Below are 15,181 nucleotides of genomic sequence, written 5' to 3' on the forward strand. Positions count from 1 at the left end.
CGTCCAACAAAATAATTTCTGCTTAGAATGTAAACAAACCGGTGAAATGACAGGAGCAATTTGTGAAAAATACGATAATTCTTGAAAAATTAAAAAAGATACGTTCTTACCATCAAATACTTTTATTCCATATTTTGTTGCTTTTTTTTTGTATTTCGGGGGGTTTTGTTTCAAGTAGAGATTTTATTTAGTCCTCGGTTGGTTCAGCAACACGCGCCGCCATTTTGATGGTTGGCAAACCAACTTAAAGGCGTGTTACCACCACCGACTGGGCTGGAGTGTGGAACAGGAGATATGGGGGGGGGGGGGGGGGAACTATATTCTTTTATCTGTTTCTGTTTCTTTTAAATACTTCATAACAAAGTGATATCTCTGACTTGATGCATTCCACCATTTTGTTCTTCTCTCCTCACGGTATATGAGCTGATATCCTAGTAGTAGAGTAGCCAATCAGAGTGCACGATTGCTCATATCCAGTGAATGTGGACAGAATAATTACAATTATCTCAGGAACAAATCTCAACCATAAAACTTCCCAAACTGTCTTTAAAACAGTGAAAATGTCAAATGACTCGATTACGTCCAAAATTTTGACTGGTTGATTTGATTGATTTGTGAATCCAGATATTGGACATATGAAGAAGCGAATGTGTAAACTCAGATCTCCTAAAGAACACATGAAGAGCAGATTGAATTTAGTTTTTTAAAGTCAGCTTATCAAGCTTATTTTCATGCGTAGCTCAAAGATGTCTGATTTGCCCTTGATTGTGAAAATATTCATCAGATTCACTGAGAAGAGGATTTGTTCAAAAAGAAATCAAAGAAAAGACTGAGAATCAATACACATGCTGAAACACAAATTGAATGTTTAACAATTCATTATTGAAGGTGCTTCAGCATGAACGCAGCTTGCGCTGATACTGTGACTCTGTGCGCCGCTGGAATCCATTATGCACACAGCGAGATGATGAATGGATCTGAGATTGTTGGGGACCTGTCAGTGTTTTATAATGGCAGGAAAAAACCTCCGAGTCGCCATCAGGAATATTACAGAAAGGCTTAATGCATTGCAAACACAAAGACTAGCATCTTTGCATTTTATTTCAAAACAACAACGGTGTATATGTTGGATGATGATGAACACTGTGGTCAGAAATTAGGAATAAAACAGTTAGGAGAGTGTTTTATTCCTCTTATATCACAGCAACTTTCACATGATGACACTTTTTTCAATTCAAGAACAAAATGCTTCAGTTTCGAGTTACTTTATAGCTACATTCATGAAACCAGTTCATTCCTGTTCTCACTTCCTGTAAGTTATCGAAACTGCAAACAGTCATTCCTTCACCAACCTCCTTTCTCTCTCTGTTGAAGTCGGACGAAAAAAAACCCACAACAAAATCTCATGTTCCTGAGAAACCACAAAGCATAAACTCCTCTCTCCTGAAGAGGTCAGAAAACATGCAGCTCTGACTGCTCCCTCTGACTGTTACACTGACACTGGAGACTCCTTACAGAAAACATTAACGATTACATGCGGGGGGGGGTTGACATATAAGAATGAATGCATTCATATAAATCCGTATAAATCGAAAATTAATCAACACTTGGGGCGGCACGGTAGTGTAGTGGTTAGCGCTGTTGCCTCACAGCACGAAGGTCCGGGTTCGAGCCCCGTGGCCGGCGAGGGCCTTTCTGTGCGGAGTTTGCATGTTCTCCCCGTGTCCGCGTGGTTTTCCTCCGGGTGCTCCGGTTTCCCCCACAGTCCAAAGACATGCAGGTTAGGTTAACTGGTGACTCTAAATTGAGCGTAGGTGTGAATGTGAGTGTGAATGGTTGTCTGTGTCTATGTGTCAGCCCTGTGATGACCTGGCGACTTGTCCAGGGTGTACCCCGCCTTTCGCCCGTAGTCAGCTGGGATAGGCTCCAGCTCGCCTGCGACCCTGTAGAACAGGATAAAGCGGCTACAGATAATGAGATGAGATGAGATCGACACTTGGACTTCAGAATTCATGGAAGAAAGGAGCTGGTGATGGTCCCTCAGTTTGGACGATATTTGGAGATGTTTCCATCCATGCAGTGACACAGAAAGAACGTGACTTAAGCCACTTTGCGTTGTTTCATTTGTCAGATGTGTGGATTGTTTACTTGACAGAATGCATTAGTCATAACAACGTGCGTGTGTGTGTGTGTGTGTGTGATCAGCACGAATGAAGTCAGCCATGACGTCTCTCAATGAAACACAGCGCCATTTGAATCCGCGACAGAAACAGAGGCCGTTGCATCATGGAGCAACAGGATCATGTGGCAAAAATCCATCTTTGAGATTTTAGGAAGATTTGTTCCATTCACACATCATAGCGAAGTGTGTATTTCTAGCTATGCAGCCAATTTAACTGACATGAGATTCAAATCTTCTCATGGAGAGGTGCAGAAATTAAATCAATTACATTTGGTGAATATGAAATAAAATGGTTCTTTGGAATGAAGCAATTTGATCGCAGGCTGTGTTTCTACTGAAACATATATATTTCTACTCTGTGTGTGTGTGTGTGTGTGTGTGTGTGTGTGTGTGTGTGTGTGTGTGTGTGAAAATAGAGAATATGAAGAACAAAGATAGAAAGAGAACCAAATGAATTCTTTTTCTTCTTCTTCATTTTCTCTCTCTCACACACACACACACACACACACACACACACACACACACACACACACACACAACACTTAGTGCTTCTGTGCTGCATTTACTGACCGTTCTATATGAAGGTGTTAATGGACTCTGTGACAGATGGCTGAGCGTGTGTGTGTGTGTGTGTGTGTGAGGACATGGCTGATGAACATGTGATGTATTACTCTGGATTAAAAAGGAAAAGAAACTTGAACAAAACAGAAGCGCTATTCACAGAAAATAGACCACATTTCATTTATTTTTATTGAAAAAAAATTGAGTGGTTTTATAAATAGAATTCTATCTTTCAATTTCTTTCTAGTATTTTTTAAATAACTCGTTGCCTGGGGCGGCACGGTGGTGTAGTGGTTAGCGCTGTCGCCTCACAGCAAGAAGGTCCTGGGTTCGAGCCCCGTGGCTGGCGAGGGCCTTTCTGTGCGGAGTTTGCATGTTGTCCGCGTGGGTTTCCTCCGGGTGCTCCGGTTTCCCCCACAGTCCAAAGACATGCAGGTTAGGTTAACTGGTGACTCTAAATTGAGCGTAGGTGTGAATGTGAGTGTGAATGGTTGTCTGTGTCTATGTGTCAGCCCTGTGATGACCTGGCGACTTGTCCAGGGTGTACCCTGCCTTTCGCCCGTAGTCAGCTGGGATAGGCTCCAGCTTGCCTGCGACCCTGTAGAAGGATAAAGCAGCTAGAGATAATGAGATGAGATGAGAACTCGTTGCCTTGCCTCAAATCTCAATCACGGTTATTTCGCAGGTTGAACGTTCTCCACAAGGGGGCGTACTTACTGACCGAGCTTTTGGTTGCGTCGTCATTTAAATCGTGCAAAATATCATCAACCTGCACTGGAGGGATCTGATGACTGCACACATAATTTGATACACAAAGCTTTAATTTGTAAAACGCACCCTACGCCAACGCAGGCTTATATTAACGATGAAAACGTTCAACGATCTACTTTCAGTTGGATATTGCTCTTACATGAAAGATATTCCGTGTTGAAATTTCCACGCTTGTAGCTACGTGACTAGCTTTTGCTTGGCTGCGTCGTTACCGTAACGACCCATGTGAATGTCTAAACGTGTATGGCTTCGGTATGAACAAACAGCAAATATCATTTGATGCAAATTTTGTTTGTTTTCATTCTGTTGAGGTCACGCAGATATTAACGATGAAAACGTTCAACGATCTACTTTCAGTTGGATATTGCTCTTACATGAAAGATATTCCGTGTTGAAATTTCCACGCTTGTAGCTACATGACTAGCTTTTGCTTGGCTGCGTCGTTACCGTAACGACCCTTGTGAATGTCTAAACGTGTATGGCTTCGGTATGAACAAACAGCAAATATCATTTGATGCAAATTTTGTTTGTTTTCATTCTGTTGAGGTCACGCAGATTTTATACGTCTTTAAGCAGAAAGTTCTGTCGAAGTGTGTCATCGTGACCTGGACAGGTAGGTGTGTGTGTTTTGTGTGTAAGCAGGTGTAGTATGTCATCCTGAAGCTTCTCCAGTGCTGATTTTCTCTTCGATAACTGTCAGTGTATATCAGCGTTTCAGCATCAGGGTCACGACTCCTCATAAATCCTCCACTGTGGATGGATGGATGGATGAGTCACTGCTTTGAAAGAGAGGAACATGGTACAGTAAGTCGATGATAATGTTATTTTATGATGCTGGGAGGCTTTATATGTGATATACAGAGTATGTGTCAGTTCACCAGATTTTCATACCAGACGCTCAGATTATGGATTTTGAGATATATCTGCTGCATTACACGGCCAAGCCTCTGTACGCAGGAAATACAAACCAAAATGAAATTGGACCAAGGGAAGTTACTGTAAATCTGACATGAAATCATGTGCGCGCAACCCAAAATGGTCCATTTTCCAGGCACTGACTACAGATGATACAGAACCATCAGGAGACAATCTTGACTGTAGGTTATTGGTGAATTTCCCAGATTTGTTGAGCAGCAGACCACAAAATGCTGCTCAGAAGGTCAAGAAAACACGTGGTGAACTATTAGCACTGCCGCCAAGCGAATGTTGCTCAATAACTGCGCTCGCATGATCCATGCATTTTCACGACAAATCAAAATGTCATTCACCGATTTTTATGGCAAAAGGAAGATCTATACTTGTCTCAGTCATGGATGATGTTAAAAGCGATAAACGTATCCCGTGGGGTGCTTTTGAGGTGATTATTTGTTGATAGTTACTGGATCAGCCAGCGAAAAGGGTGCAAAATATCGCATGCCGTTTCTACGCATTCTGTAAACGGAGCATCTGGTACAAAAATCAAATGGGATGACCCATATCAAGTATAAGGTGAGTTTATACTGTAGTGTATAATATGCAGTTTAATCTCTGGGCTGGTGGACATGTTGCTTTTGATTCTGTGAAATAGAACAATACTGCCCTTCGTGTTCGAGGGAAGGATCATAATTGGATAATAATTCGCTGATTAGCGCAATCGATCCTGGATATTCAAGAAATTCAGTGAACAAAAATCATCATTTTTATATTGTAACCAAACAGGTTAGAAATATGAAGGTTCCTAGAATGAAAAGTGTTGGAAAAACTATATAATGTATGAGCATTATGTATGTTAAGTAAGTTGATTACACGGCTCATTTGAATACTTGATTCTGATTGGTCAGTGATGTTATTTGTTTATCACAGACTGCCATATGGACCACATCGTTAATGGAAGCAATAAAATCATCTCATCTCATTATCTGTAGCCGCTTTATCCTGTTCTACAGGGTCGCAGGCAAGCTGGAGCCTATCCCAGCTGACTACAGGCGAAAGGCGGGGTACACCCTGGACAAGTCGCCAGGTCATCACAGGGCTGACACATAGACACAGACAACCATTCACACTCACATTCACACCTACGCTCAATTTAGAGTCACCAGTTAACCTAACCTGCATGTCTTTGGACTGTGGGGGAAACCGGAGCACCTGGAGGAAACCCACGCGGACACGGGGAGAACATGCAAACTCCACACAGAAAGGCCCTCGCCGGCCACGGGGCTCAAACCTGGACCTTCTTGCTGTGAGGCGACAGCGCTAACCACTACACCACTGTGCCACCCAATAAAATCATTTTTAAATCAATTTAAAAAATTTAAACTGACATTTTGTCTCAAAACATTGATCTCTTCAGGAAGTAGCGACACTAAAGTCCACACAAAAACACGCCGAAAGATCCTAGAAGCGTGTGTAAGATCAAGGCTGACTTATGGCACACAGGCCTGGTACCCTAACGCAGTCCAAATGAGACGCCTTGAGGCCTGTTGGAATGAGTTACTTAGAACAATGATTAAGGGCGGGTGGTCGAGGAAAAATAGTGCTGGCGGCCCTGAAGAGTACACATTTGTGCACCCGAATGCAGAGGTGCAAAGAATTTTACAGACTACCTCAATAACCCACTTCATAAACAAACAATATCTTAAATATATCGCCCATATCTGCCGATCGTCAAACACTGCAATAACCAAGCGAATGCTATTCGCCACTCCCATCCGGCAATATTATAGAGACCCGTGGCTAAAAATCGCTAGCCTCCTCCAGGTTACAGTGGAGCAGGCAAAACGAGCGATGCAGGAGAGGATCGACTTCACTGAGCTGGTTGCCCAACTCAACTCGAAGGGGGACTCTGTCTCTCAAGAGGAAATATACTGAACTGAACTGAACAGTGGTGCTTGAAAGTTCATGTACCCTTTCTGTATTTCTGCATAAATATGACCTAAAACATCATCAGATTTTCACACAAGTCCTAAAAGTAGATAAAGAGAACCCAGTTAAACAAATGAAATAAAAATATTATACTTGGTCATTTATTTATTGAGGAAAAGGATCCAATATTACATATCTGTGAGTGGCAAAAGTATGTGAACCTCTAGGATTAGCAGTTAATTTGAAGGTGAAATTAGAGTCAGATGTTTTCAATCAATGGGATGACAATCAGATGTGAGTGGGCACCCTGTTTTATTTAAAGAACAGGGATCTATCAAAGTCTGATCTTCACAACACATGTTTGTGGAAGTGCATCAGGGCACGAACAAAGGAGATTTCTGAGGACCTCAGAAAAAGCATTGTTGATGCTCATCAGGCTGGAAAAGGTTACAAAACCATCTCTAAAGAGTTTGGACTCCATCAATCCACAATCAGACAGATTGTGTACAAATGGAGGAAATCCAAGACCATTGTTACCCTCCCCAGGAGTGGTCGACCAACAAAGATCACTCCAAGAGCAAGGCGTGTAATAGTCGGCGAGGTCACAAAGGACCCCAGGGTAACTTCTAAGCAACTGAAGGCCTCTCTCACATTGGCTAATGTTAATGTTCACGAGTCCACCATCAGGAGAACACTGAACAACAATGGTGTGCATGACAGGGTTGCAAGGAGAAAGCCACTGCTCTCCAAAAAGAACATTGCTGATCGTCTGCAGTTTGCTAAAGATCACGTGGACAAGCCAGAAGGCAATTGGAAAAATGTTTTGTGGACGGATGAGACCAAAATAGAACTTTTTGGTTTAAATGAGAAGCATTATGTTTGGAGAAAGGAAAACACTGCATTCCAGCATAAGAACCTCATCCCATCTGTGAAACATGGTGGTGGTAGTATCATGGTTTGGGCCTGTTTTGCTGCATCTGGGCCAGGACGGCTTGCCATCATTGATGGAGCAATGAATTCTGAATTATACCAGCAAATTCTAAAGGAAAATGTCAGGACATCTGTCCATGAACTGAATCTCAAGAGAAGGTGGGTCATGCAGCAAGACAACGACCCTAAGCACACAAGTCGTTCTACCAAAGAATGGTTAAAGAAGAATAAAGTGAATGTTTTGGAATGGCCAAGTCAAAGTTCTGACCTTAATCCAATGGAAATGTTGTGGAAGGACCTGAAGCGAGCAGTTCATGTGAGGAAACCCACCAACATCCCAGAGTTAAAGCTGTTCTGTACGGAGGAACGGGCTAAAATTCCTCCAAGCTGGTGTGCAGCACTGATCAACAGTTACCCCAAACGTTTAGTTGCAGTTATTGCTGCACAAGGGAGTCACACCAGATACTGAAAGCAAAGGTTCACATACTTTTGCCACTCACAGATATGTAGTATTGGATCATTTTCCTCAATAAATAAATGACCAAGTATAATATTTTTGTCTCATTTGTTTAACTGGGTTCTCTTCATCTACTTTTAGGACTTGTGTGAAAATCTGATAATGTTTTAGGTCATATTTATGCAGAAATATAGAAAATTCGAAAGGGTTTACAAACTTTCAAGCACTACTGTAGCCATGTAATATGCGGCATAATGTCGAACAAGCCAGCCATCATTGTGAAATAAACCCCTTCAGGGCGATTCAAGATCCCTCCTTTTCGTCTCGTCATCGTGCATCAGTGTTTATTTTGCATTTAATGACCACCTTAGCCCTGTGATGACCTGGCGACTTGTCCAGGGTGTACCCCGCCTTTCGCCCGTAGTCAGCTGGGATAGGCTCCAGCTTGCCTGCGACCCTGTAGAACAGGATAAAGTGGCTAGAAATAATGAGATGAGATGAGATGAGATGAGATGAGCACCTTGCTGTATATTATCTCTTACTTGTAAATGCGTAACGTTCACGAAGCATCTGGTCTTGATCACGCATGTGTTCGTAAATCGTTCTCACACGCTAATTTATGATCTGATGGGCAGTGTATGGAATCTGTTCACTAACACTGAAGATAAAAAGAAGAAGCTGAATGTCAGTCCTGCTGAGCTTTATACAGTTAAAATCCTATCTGACGACACCAATACAAGCAATGTTTTAAATTCCAGATTGCAGTAATATATCGGTTCTGTAGTTGTCGTGATGTCTTTTAATCATGATACGCCATTAAACAAGGGAAGTGTTCTTTCAGTGTTTTGTACAAGGACACAACACTTGGTCAGAAGAAGTTTGGAACATTTCAATCCCAGAATTCAAATTAAAGGTCTTGTGTGCACTTTATCCCATGATATTCTCATGTTATTGCACTGTTTACACAAAAAAGTCTCGACTTCATCATCTGCCGTTTGACTTATGGGTTGTGATGGGGAAATAAATGCAGCACACACTCACAATGTGTTTTGTGCTATAGTGTAGTAAACAGGCCTTTCTTTATCACCTAGACCTCGACGAGCAGAAACATCATGCAGCAACGCACCAAGCCTGTTCAATCTTTTTTTTTTAAACAAAGACACGTTGTATAACACAGTGCACGTGACAGAGTGAAGGGTGTTTTATTCAGCAGGGAGGCAGGAGATCTTAGAAACGTCTCCGAGCCACGGGGAGAAAAACGAACAGAAATAACAACAGAAAGACAGCATTTGAACTCGAATAAATATAGATCCAAACAATAAATATCGTTTTATCGTTTCACAATATCGTCAACTCAACGGGAAACTACTCACATCACGACTGACTGTAAATGAATGTTAAAATATATTCTTAAACAATATTAAACAACACCGTGTAATAGATACTGATACAGAGCCTTGAGTCTTTGTGTAGCTGCATCACGTGAGGCAAATCAGCGAACAACTCGATGAACATTGGTAACAAAATACAGGATATTTTTGAAAAAGAGATGGATTTAAAGGAGAGATTGAGAGTCTTCTGATGAAAAAAACTGAGTAATGTCATGTTGTGTTGTGTCATGTTGTGATATTTTAAGGTGAATGAATAAAGACGTGTTGTTACGGAGCGCGTTCTGAATAAAACGCAGATGAAGATGATCATTCAAGGCGTTATTGTGGCACATGTAGAAGAAGATCTTCTCAATTCTTCTCTGTAATACTAACAGCCCTGAGTATCTGAGGTTGACTTCGAAGACCCTGACCTCAGCATCAGATTTTATTTTCACATATCTGATCCAGTCTAATTCAAGTCACTGGATCATTTTAAAATTGAGTCATTTCGAAGAATATGCGAAAAACTGATTTTCTCAATTATTTAAAAAATAATCACCAGTGGTACAGTCCATGTTAAAAGTTAGTGTATGGAAACAACCTAGTATAAAAGTGTGTGTGTGTGTGTGTGTGTGTGTGTGTGTGTGTGTGTGTGTGCGCGCGTGTGTGTGGCCTTGCCAACATCACTCATTATCACATGGTATTTATGAGCATGAAAAGCAGACCAAAAAGACATTTCAACTGTAGATTTCTTGTTTTCCTCTTCACTTGATCAGACTTGTTTGATTCGACCTGATTTCAGCTTCTGAATGATTACGAAAATAGAAGGAATTCTGGAGCAGGATTTTTTCTGTACCTTCCCCCTCTTTTCTGAAATTTTCCCTTTTATACAGTACCAGTCAAAAGCTTGGACACAACTTCACTTCATGTCTTCAAGTAATAATGGATGTCGTTTCTCGTTACTTAGTTGAGTCGGTTCTTGACATAATATGGATTACTACAGTTGTGGCGTTGAGTCGGGCTATTTACTGTATTTACTGTTTGATCTCAAACGCATTAAGAACGCAAGAAACTAGTCCACGAATTACCTTTTGACGAGGCACACCTGTGAATTGAAAAGCGTTCCAGGTGGTGAAGATAATGCCAGTGGTGTGCAAAGCATCATCAAGGTAAACGGTGGATACGCTGAAGAATCTAAAATATGAAACATATTTTGGTTTTAACACTTTTTTTGTTGACCACATCATTCTATAGATGTTCCAGATGTTATTTCATAGTTTTGATGTTTTCGGTATTGTTCTACAATGACAAAAATACAAAATATAGAAAAACCTATGAGTGAGTAGAGTAGGGGTGTACAAACATTTGACTGGTACTGTATCTGGATTGAAGATACCAAATTTGGATCTGATTTGAACATTGATTTGGATTCCAGATTTGGATCCGATTTAAATGTCTCAGATCTGGATCCCGTTTGAAGGTTCTAGAGTTATATCCATTTTGAATGTTCCAGATTGAGATCTGAAATGATGTTTTCAGATTTGGATCCATTTACAACATGTCTGATTTGGATCTCCTGTGAATGTTCCAGATTTGGATCCTTTCCTAAGGCGAATGAACCAGACGTATGGGATCCGATTTGAACAGTCCAGATATGGATCCAGTTTGAATGTACCAGGTTTGGATCTGATTTGAAGGTTCCATATCAGGATCCAGTTTGAACTTTCCAGATTTGGAGCCAAATTGAAAGTTCCAGAATTGGCTGCCCTCTAACAGCAGCCTAGGTGAGTTCCTCGGGGATCTGTCCTGGTATCCTGAACCCGGCTTGGTCCAGTGTATTTCTGGGAGTTCCCGTGTTGTAGCTGCTGCGCGTGGCTTCCATCGAACTGCTGCGCTTCAGGAATTGCAGGAAGTCTTCATGTGCCGAGGCATCGTGCCCAGATGCTGGGGCTCTCGCGGGTCTGCTGGGCGAGCGGCAGCAGCAGCACATCGTTTTACACACTTCCTCACGGATCTGGCGGTTGAGTAGGCCATAGAAAAAGGGGTTTGCAGCGAATGAAGAGTACGCAAGCCACGTGACAGGGCCTTCTGCCTCGTCGGCCGAGCTGTGGGCAACGGTCAGAGACAAGTGCAAATGGAAGGCAAAGTATGGCAGCCAACAGAGGACAAACTGGCCCACGATGACAGCTAGTGTAAGTGCTGCTTTACCGCCCACCAGTGTCCGGCGTGGCCTGCGAGGTGCGTGTGTCCCTGTCCCTCTCCTGGCACTTGAGCTTCTGGTGATGATGGTGGTTTGGCTGTTGACGGAGTCAGAGCGGTGTTTTGGACGAGGTGTTGCGGGCACCCAGCTAGGCAGCGGACCCCTGTGTCGGGCGGCCATGTGCGCTACCTTGTAGACATTAGCATACACGGCTAGGATGATGGCAGCAGGGACGCAAAAGCAAAGCACACAGAAAATGATGGAGAAAACACGCCTGTGCCCGCTGTGGCTCCAGTGAAGTGAGCAGTGTGCAGCAGCGATGGCACTGTGGTGGCGATAACTGGGCCATCCAAACACAGTGGCCAATCCAAGGACGGCAGACGCCAACCAGACCAACGCCATGACCGCAGCAGCAATGCGGGGTGTCATTTTGGCCTCGTAGCGCATTGGGTGCACTATGTAGTAGTAGCGCTCGACACTGATCGCCGTCACCGTGAAGATGCAGGCAGAGATCAGAAAGGCATTGAGGAAGATGTACAGGCGACACTCTAGTGGCGTAAAGATGACCCCGGCGAAGATGGGCGAGCCGCATACTATGGCAAGGGGCATGAGGAGGGCTGCGCACAGCACATCCACACCGCACAGGTGCCACACGAAGCTATACTTCCTCAGATGTGCCGCCTTCAGCACCACAATCAGCACGGCCAGGTTTGCCAACAGAGCCACGGCGTTCAGCGTCACCATGGCCGCCAGACCCATGGCGTCACGAAGACGGGACTGCGGGTTGGACATGGTGCCCAGCTGCATGCTGGGAGTCGGGTGCACAGACACGGCATGTTCCAGCGAGTGGTTGGTTTGCGTTTCATTGAGGTGGGGGGTCTGAGGGAATCCGGATGCTGCCATCTTTGGAGCTCAGATCTACGCAGCGCTGGTCACAATCACAGATGCCTTCATTGTCCAACACAGGGGATGCTGCGATTGACTAATCACAGGTCAGACCTGGAGATGAAATAACAGATAATTTTGGAATAATTTTGTAAGAATACTCCTGCACTCAAAAATATGTTTTATGAATGGTTAAATTTTTTTGCACGGTTGATTCCAATTACTGTATTGATGGAAATAGATCAAATATACTGGACACAAAATATACAAAAAATAAATCACATATTTTCCCCTTTAGATTCAGGGCAGGTTATGAGGTTTATGGGATTATACTCATCTCATCTCATTATCTCTAGCTGCTTTATCCTGTTCTACAGGGTCACAGGCAAGCTGGAGCCTATCCCAGCTGACTACGGGTGAAAGGCGGGGTACACCCTGGACAAGTCGCCAGGTCATCACAGGGCTGACACATAGACACAGACAACCATTCACACTCACATTCACACCTACGGTCAATTTAGAGTCACCAGTTAACCTAACCTGCATGTCTTTGGACTGTGGGGGAAACCGGAGCACCCGGAGGAAACCCACGCGGACACGGGGAGAACATGCAAACTCCGCACAGAAAGGCCCTCGCCGGCCACGGGGCTCGAACCCGGACCTTCTTGCTGTGAGGCGACAACGCTAACCACTACACCACCGTACCGCCCCGTCTTCAGGTATCATTATATAATATTGCTCTATCGCCTTGGAATGCCAATCAATCAGTCAGTGAGTTATCTTCATAACCCTTATGATGGACTCATGTCCCATCCGGAGGGAATTCTCCTGAGTTGTGTCCAGGAGAATTCCATCTGGATGGGACACAAGTCCATCATAAGTCCGGTTTAGTAACTTGTGATATCACAGTTCAGTAATGAGCATCAGGACTTTTTCATCTGCAACTCTTTTGGTTTTTTTCCTCCTCGTGCCGTCAGCCCTAAAGCGTGTCACATTGTTTTCAGCTTAATTCGAGACTCATAATCGTGTGGTTCAATATTTGTCTTGCATGGATGAGTCGTTACAGAATTGAGAGAGTGGGAGTTTGATCACTGTGAATTATTCATGACACATGCTCTGTATTTCTCTTTTTTACGCCCTCTCTCTTTCTCTCTCAATTCTGTCTGTCTTTCAATCTGTCTCTTTCTCTGCATGTGTCTCTGTGGCTGTCTCTCTCTCTGTCCTTTTGCACTCCTTCTCTCTGTCACTCTCCATCTCTCGGGATTTTTCTGTCAGTTTCTACCCTTCTTCTCTCTCTCTCTCTCTCTCTCTCTCTCTCTAACCTTTTGATGGTGAGTATAATGAGGCAGCTTGTTGGGTTGCAGCTGCAGGAGGCTTTTCTGCTCTAAGCTGCATTAGCATTGGAGTGAGGTCACTGTCACCTGCACCTCACCCCAACACCCCCCCCCCCCCCCCCCCACACACACACAAATCTCTTTCTCTCTCCCTCTTTTTCTCTCTCAAACACACACAAACACATACAAAGCCCCCCCACACACAGATACATCCTCCCACACACACACAACATGAACTTGTAATGCAGCTCATCCCGAACACACACATACACACTACTCAATATGTGCACAAAATCAGCATCTCTTAAATGCTCATTCAAATCCTCAAAGCAAACTCAAACTGAGAGCATGAAAAGCAAGCACCACTTCAGTACAAGTCTACATTTTCAGTTTAATCCAAGCAAGACTCGTTATTTACATTCGCACTTCAGAAAATCTGAAATGTCTTCCTGACAGTGGACCTGCATCACCTTGTTTATTTGTCCATCATCTCAGGTTTTTGTTTTTTTGCATGTACAGTACGAGCCACAGTTGATGAATACACTTTATAGACGCTAATGGGTGTTATAAATGTGTGCGTATGTGTGTGTGTTACATCATCACGGCTGCATGGTGTGTTTCATCTTTATCGCCGTGTGGATCTTGATGGATCGGACGGATAGGATGAGGGCTTGCACACTCAGCTCCCACGCTTTTTCGTGCGCATGAGGAAGCCAAAGAGCTTTATCTCCAAACACACTCCTCGCCCGTCTGGTGTGAAACGTTGATAACGACAGCGAGGACAAAACATAAAATATTACCTTGTGTTTAACCCTCTATCCTACACACACACACACACACACACACACACACACACACACACACACGAACATCTCTCTCTGAGCACCGTGTCCATTCTGGGCTCTTCTCAGAATCTTCTCAGAAACTTTCAGCAGAATGCTTCAGTGCTACAGCCTCGTTCGATCAGGCCCTGTGGCACGTTTCTGATTTTATCCTCGCTAATCTGCTCAAATGATCCGAGTTTGGTGCACGCTGTGCAGTAGCAGTGTTGGCGTGAGATCCATGAGGTCAGGACACAGAGCTGTTCAGATTTTGATCGTTACATAACATGGTTCCAGATTTCAGCCAGTCTCTTTCAAATTAAAGCACAGAGCAATGCACAGATCACAACAGTTGGAGTTTTATGTTCATAACTGATGATACTGACTTTGCCATTATTTTCTTTTTGCTAATGATGAGATGAGAAAGAATGATGATGACTAACCAACCTGGATTTGCCGATGATGAAGAAAATATTTAATGTATATAAACAACAGAAGCAGTAGACTGGATCAGAAAACCTGTCTGATTTCAGATCTGAACTGATAATTGATCAGCTCCCATAATCTGATTACGTTTCTGGTCGATATCAATCTGAGATCAATTATCTTTGGTGTACAAATGATTTTAATCAAAACGCTTTAATATGTTACTTGTTATTCAATCAACCTTAAATTTTTTTTGTTAATCTGTAATCTATTAATATATGAAACTTTACCATCAATATCTATCTATCTATCTATCTATCTATCTATCTATCTATCTATCTATCTATCTATCTATCTATCTATCTATCTATCTATCTGTCTATCTATCTATCTATCTATCTAT

The 15,181-nt window shown here is 43.0% G+C and overlaps 1 protein-coding gene across 1 annotated transcript; it reads right to left on the reverse strand.

The window, feature by feature from the left end:
• Nucleotides 1-10,810: 10,810 nt before the first annotated feature.
• si:ch211-213o11.11 (probable G-protein coupled receptor) lies at nucleotides 10,811-12,232 on the reverse strand. Its single transcript, XM_060909994.1, has one exon. The coding sequence runs from the start codon at nucleotides 12,213-12,215 to the stop codon at nucleotides 10,893-10,895; it is 1,323 nt and encodes a 440-aa protein (XP_060765977.1). The 5' UTR covers nucleotides 12,216-12,232; the 3' UTR covers nucleotides 10,811-10,892.
• Nucleotides 12,233-15,181: the final 2,949 nt, after the last annotated feature.

This window comes from Neoarius graeffei, chromosome 26 (assembly GCF_027579695.1).
Source record: "Neoarius graeffei isolate fNeoGra1 chromosome 26, fNeoGra1.pri, whole genome shotgun sequence".
Classification (NCBI taxonomy): Eukaryota; Metazoa; Chordata; class Actinopteri; order Siluriformes; family Ariidae; genus Neoarius; species Neoarius graeffei.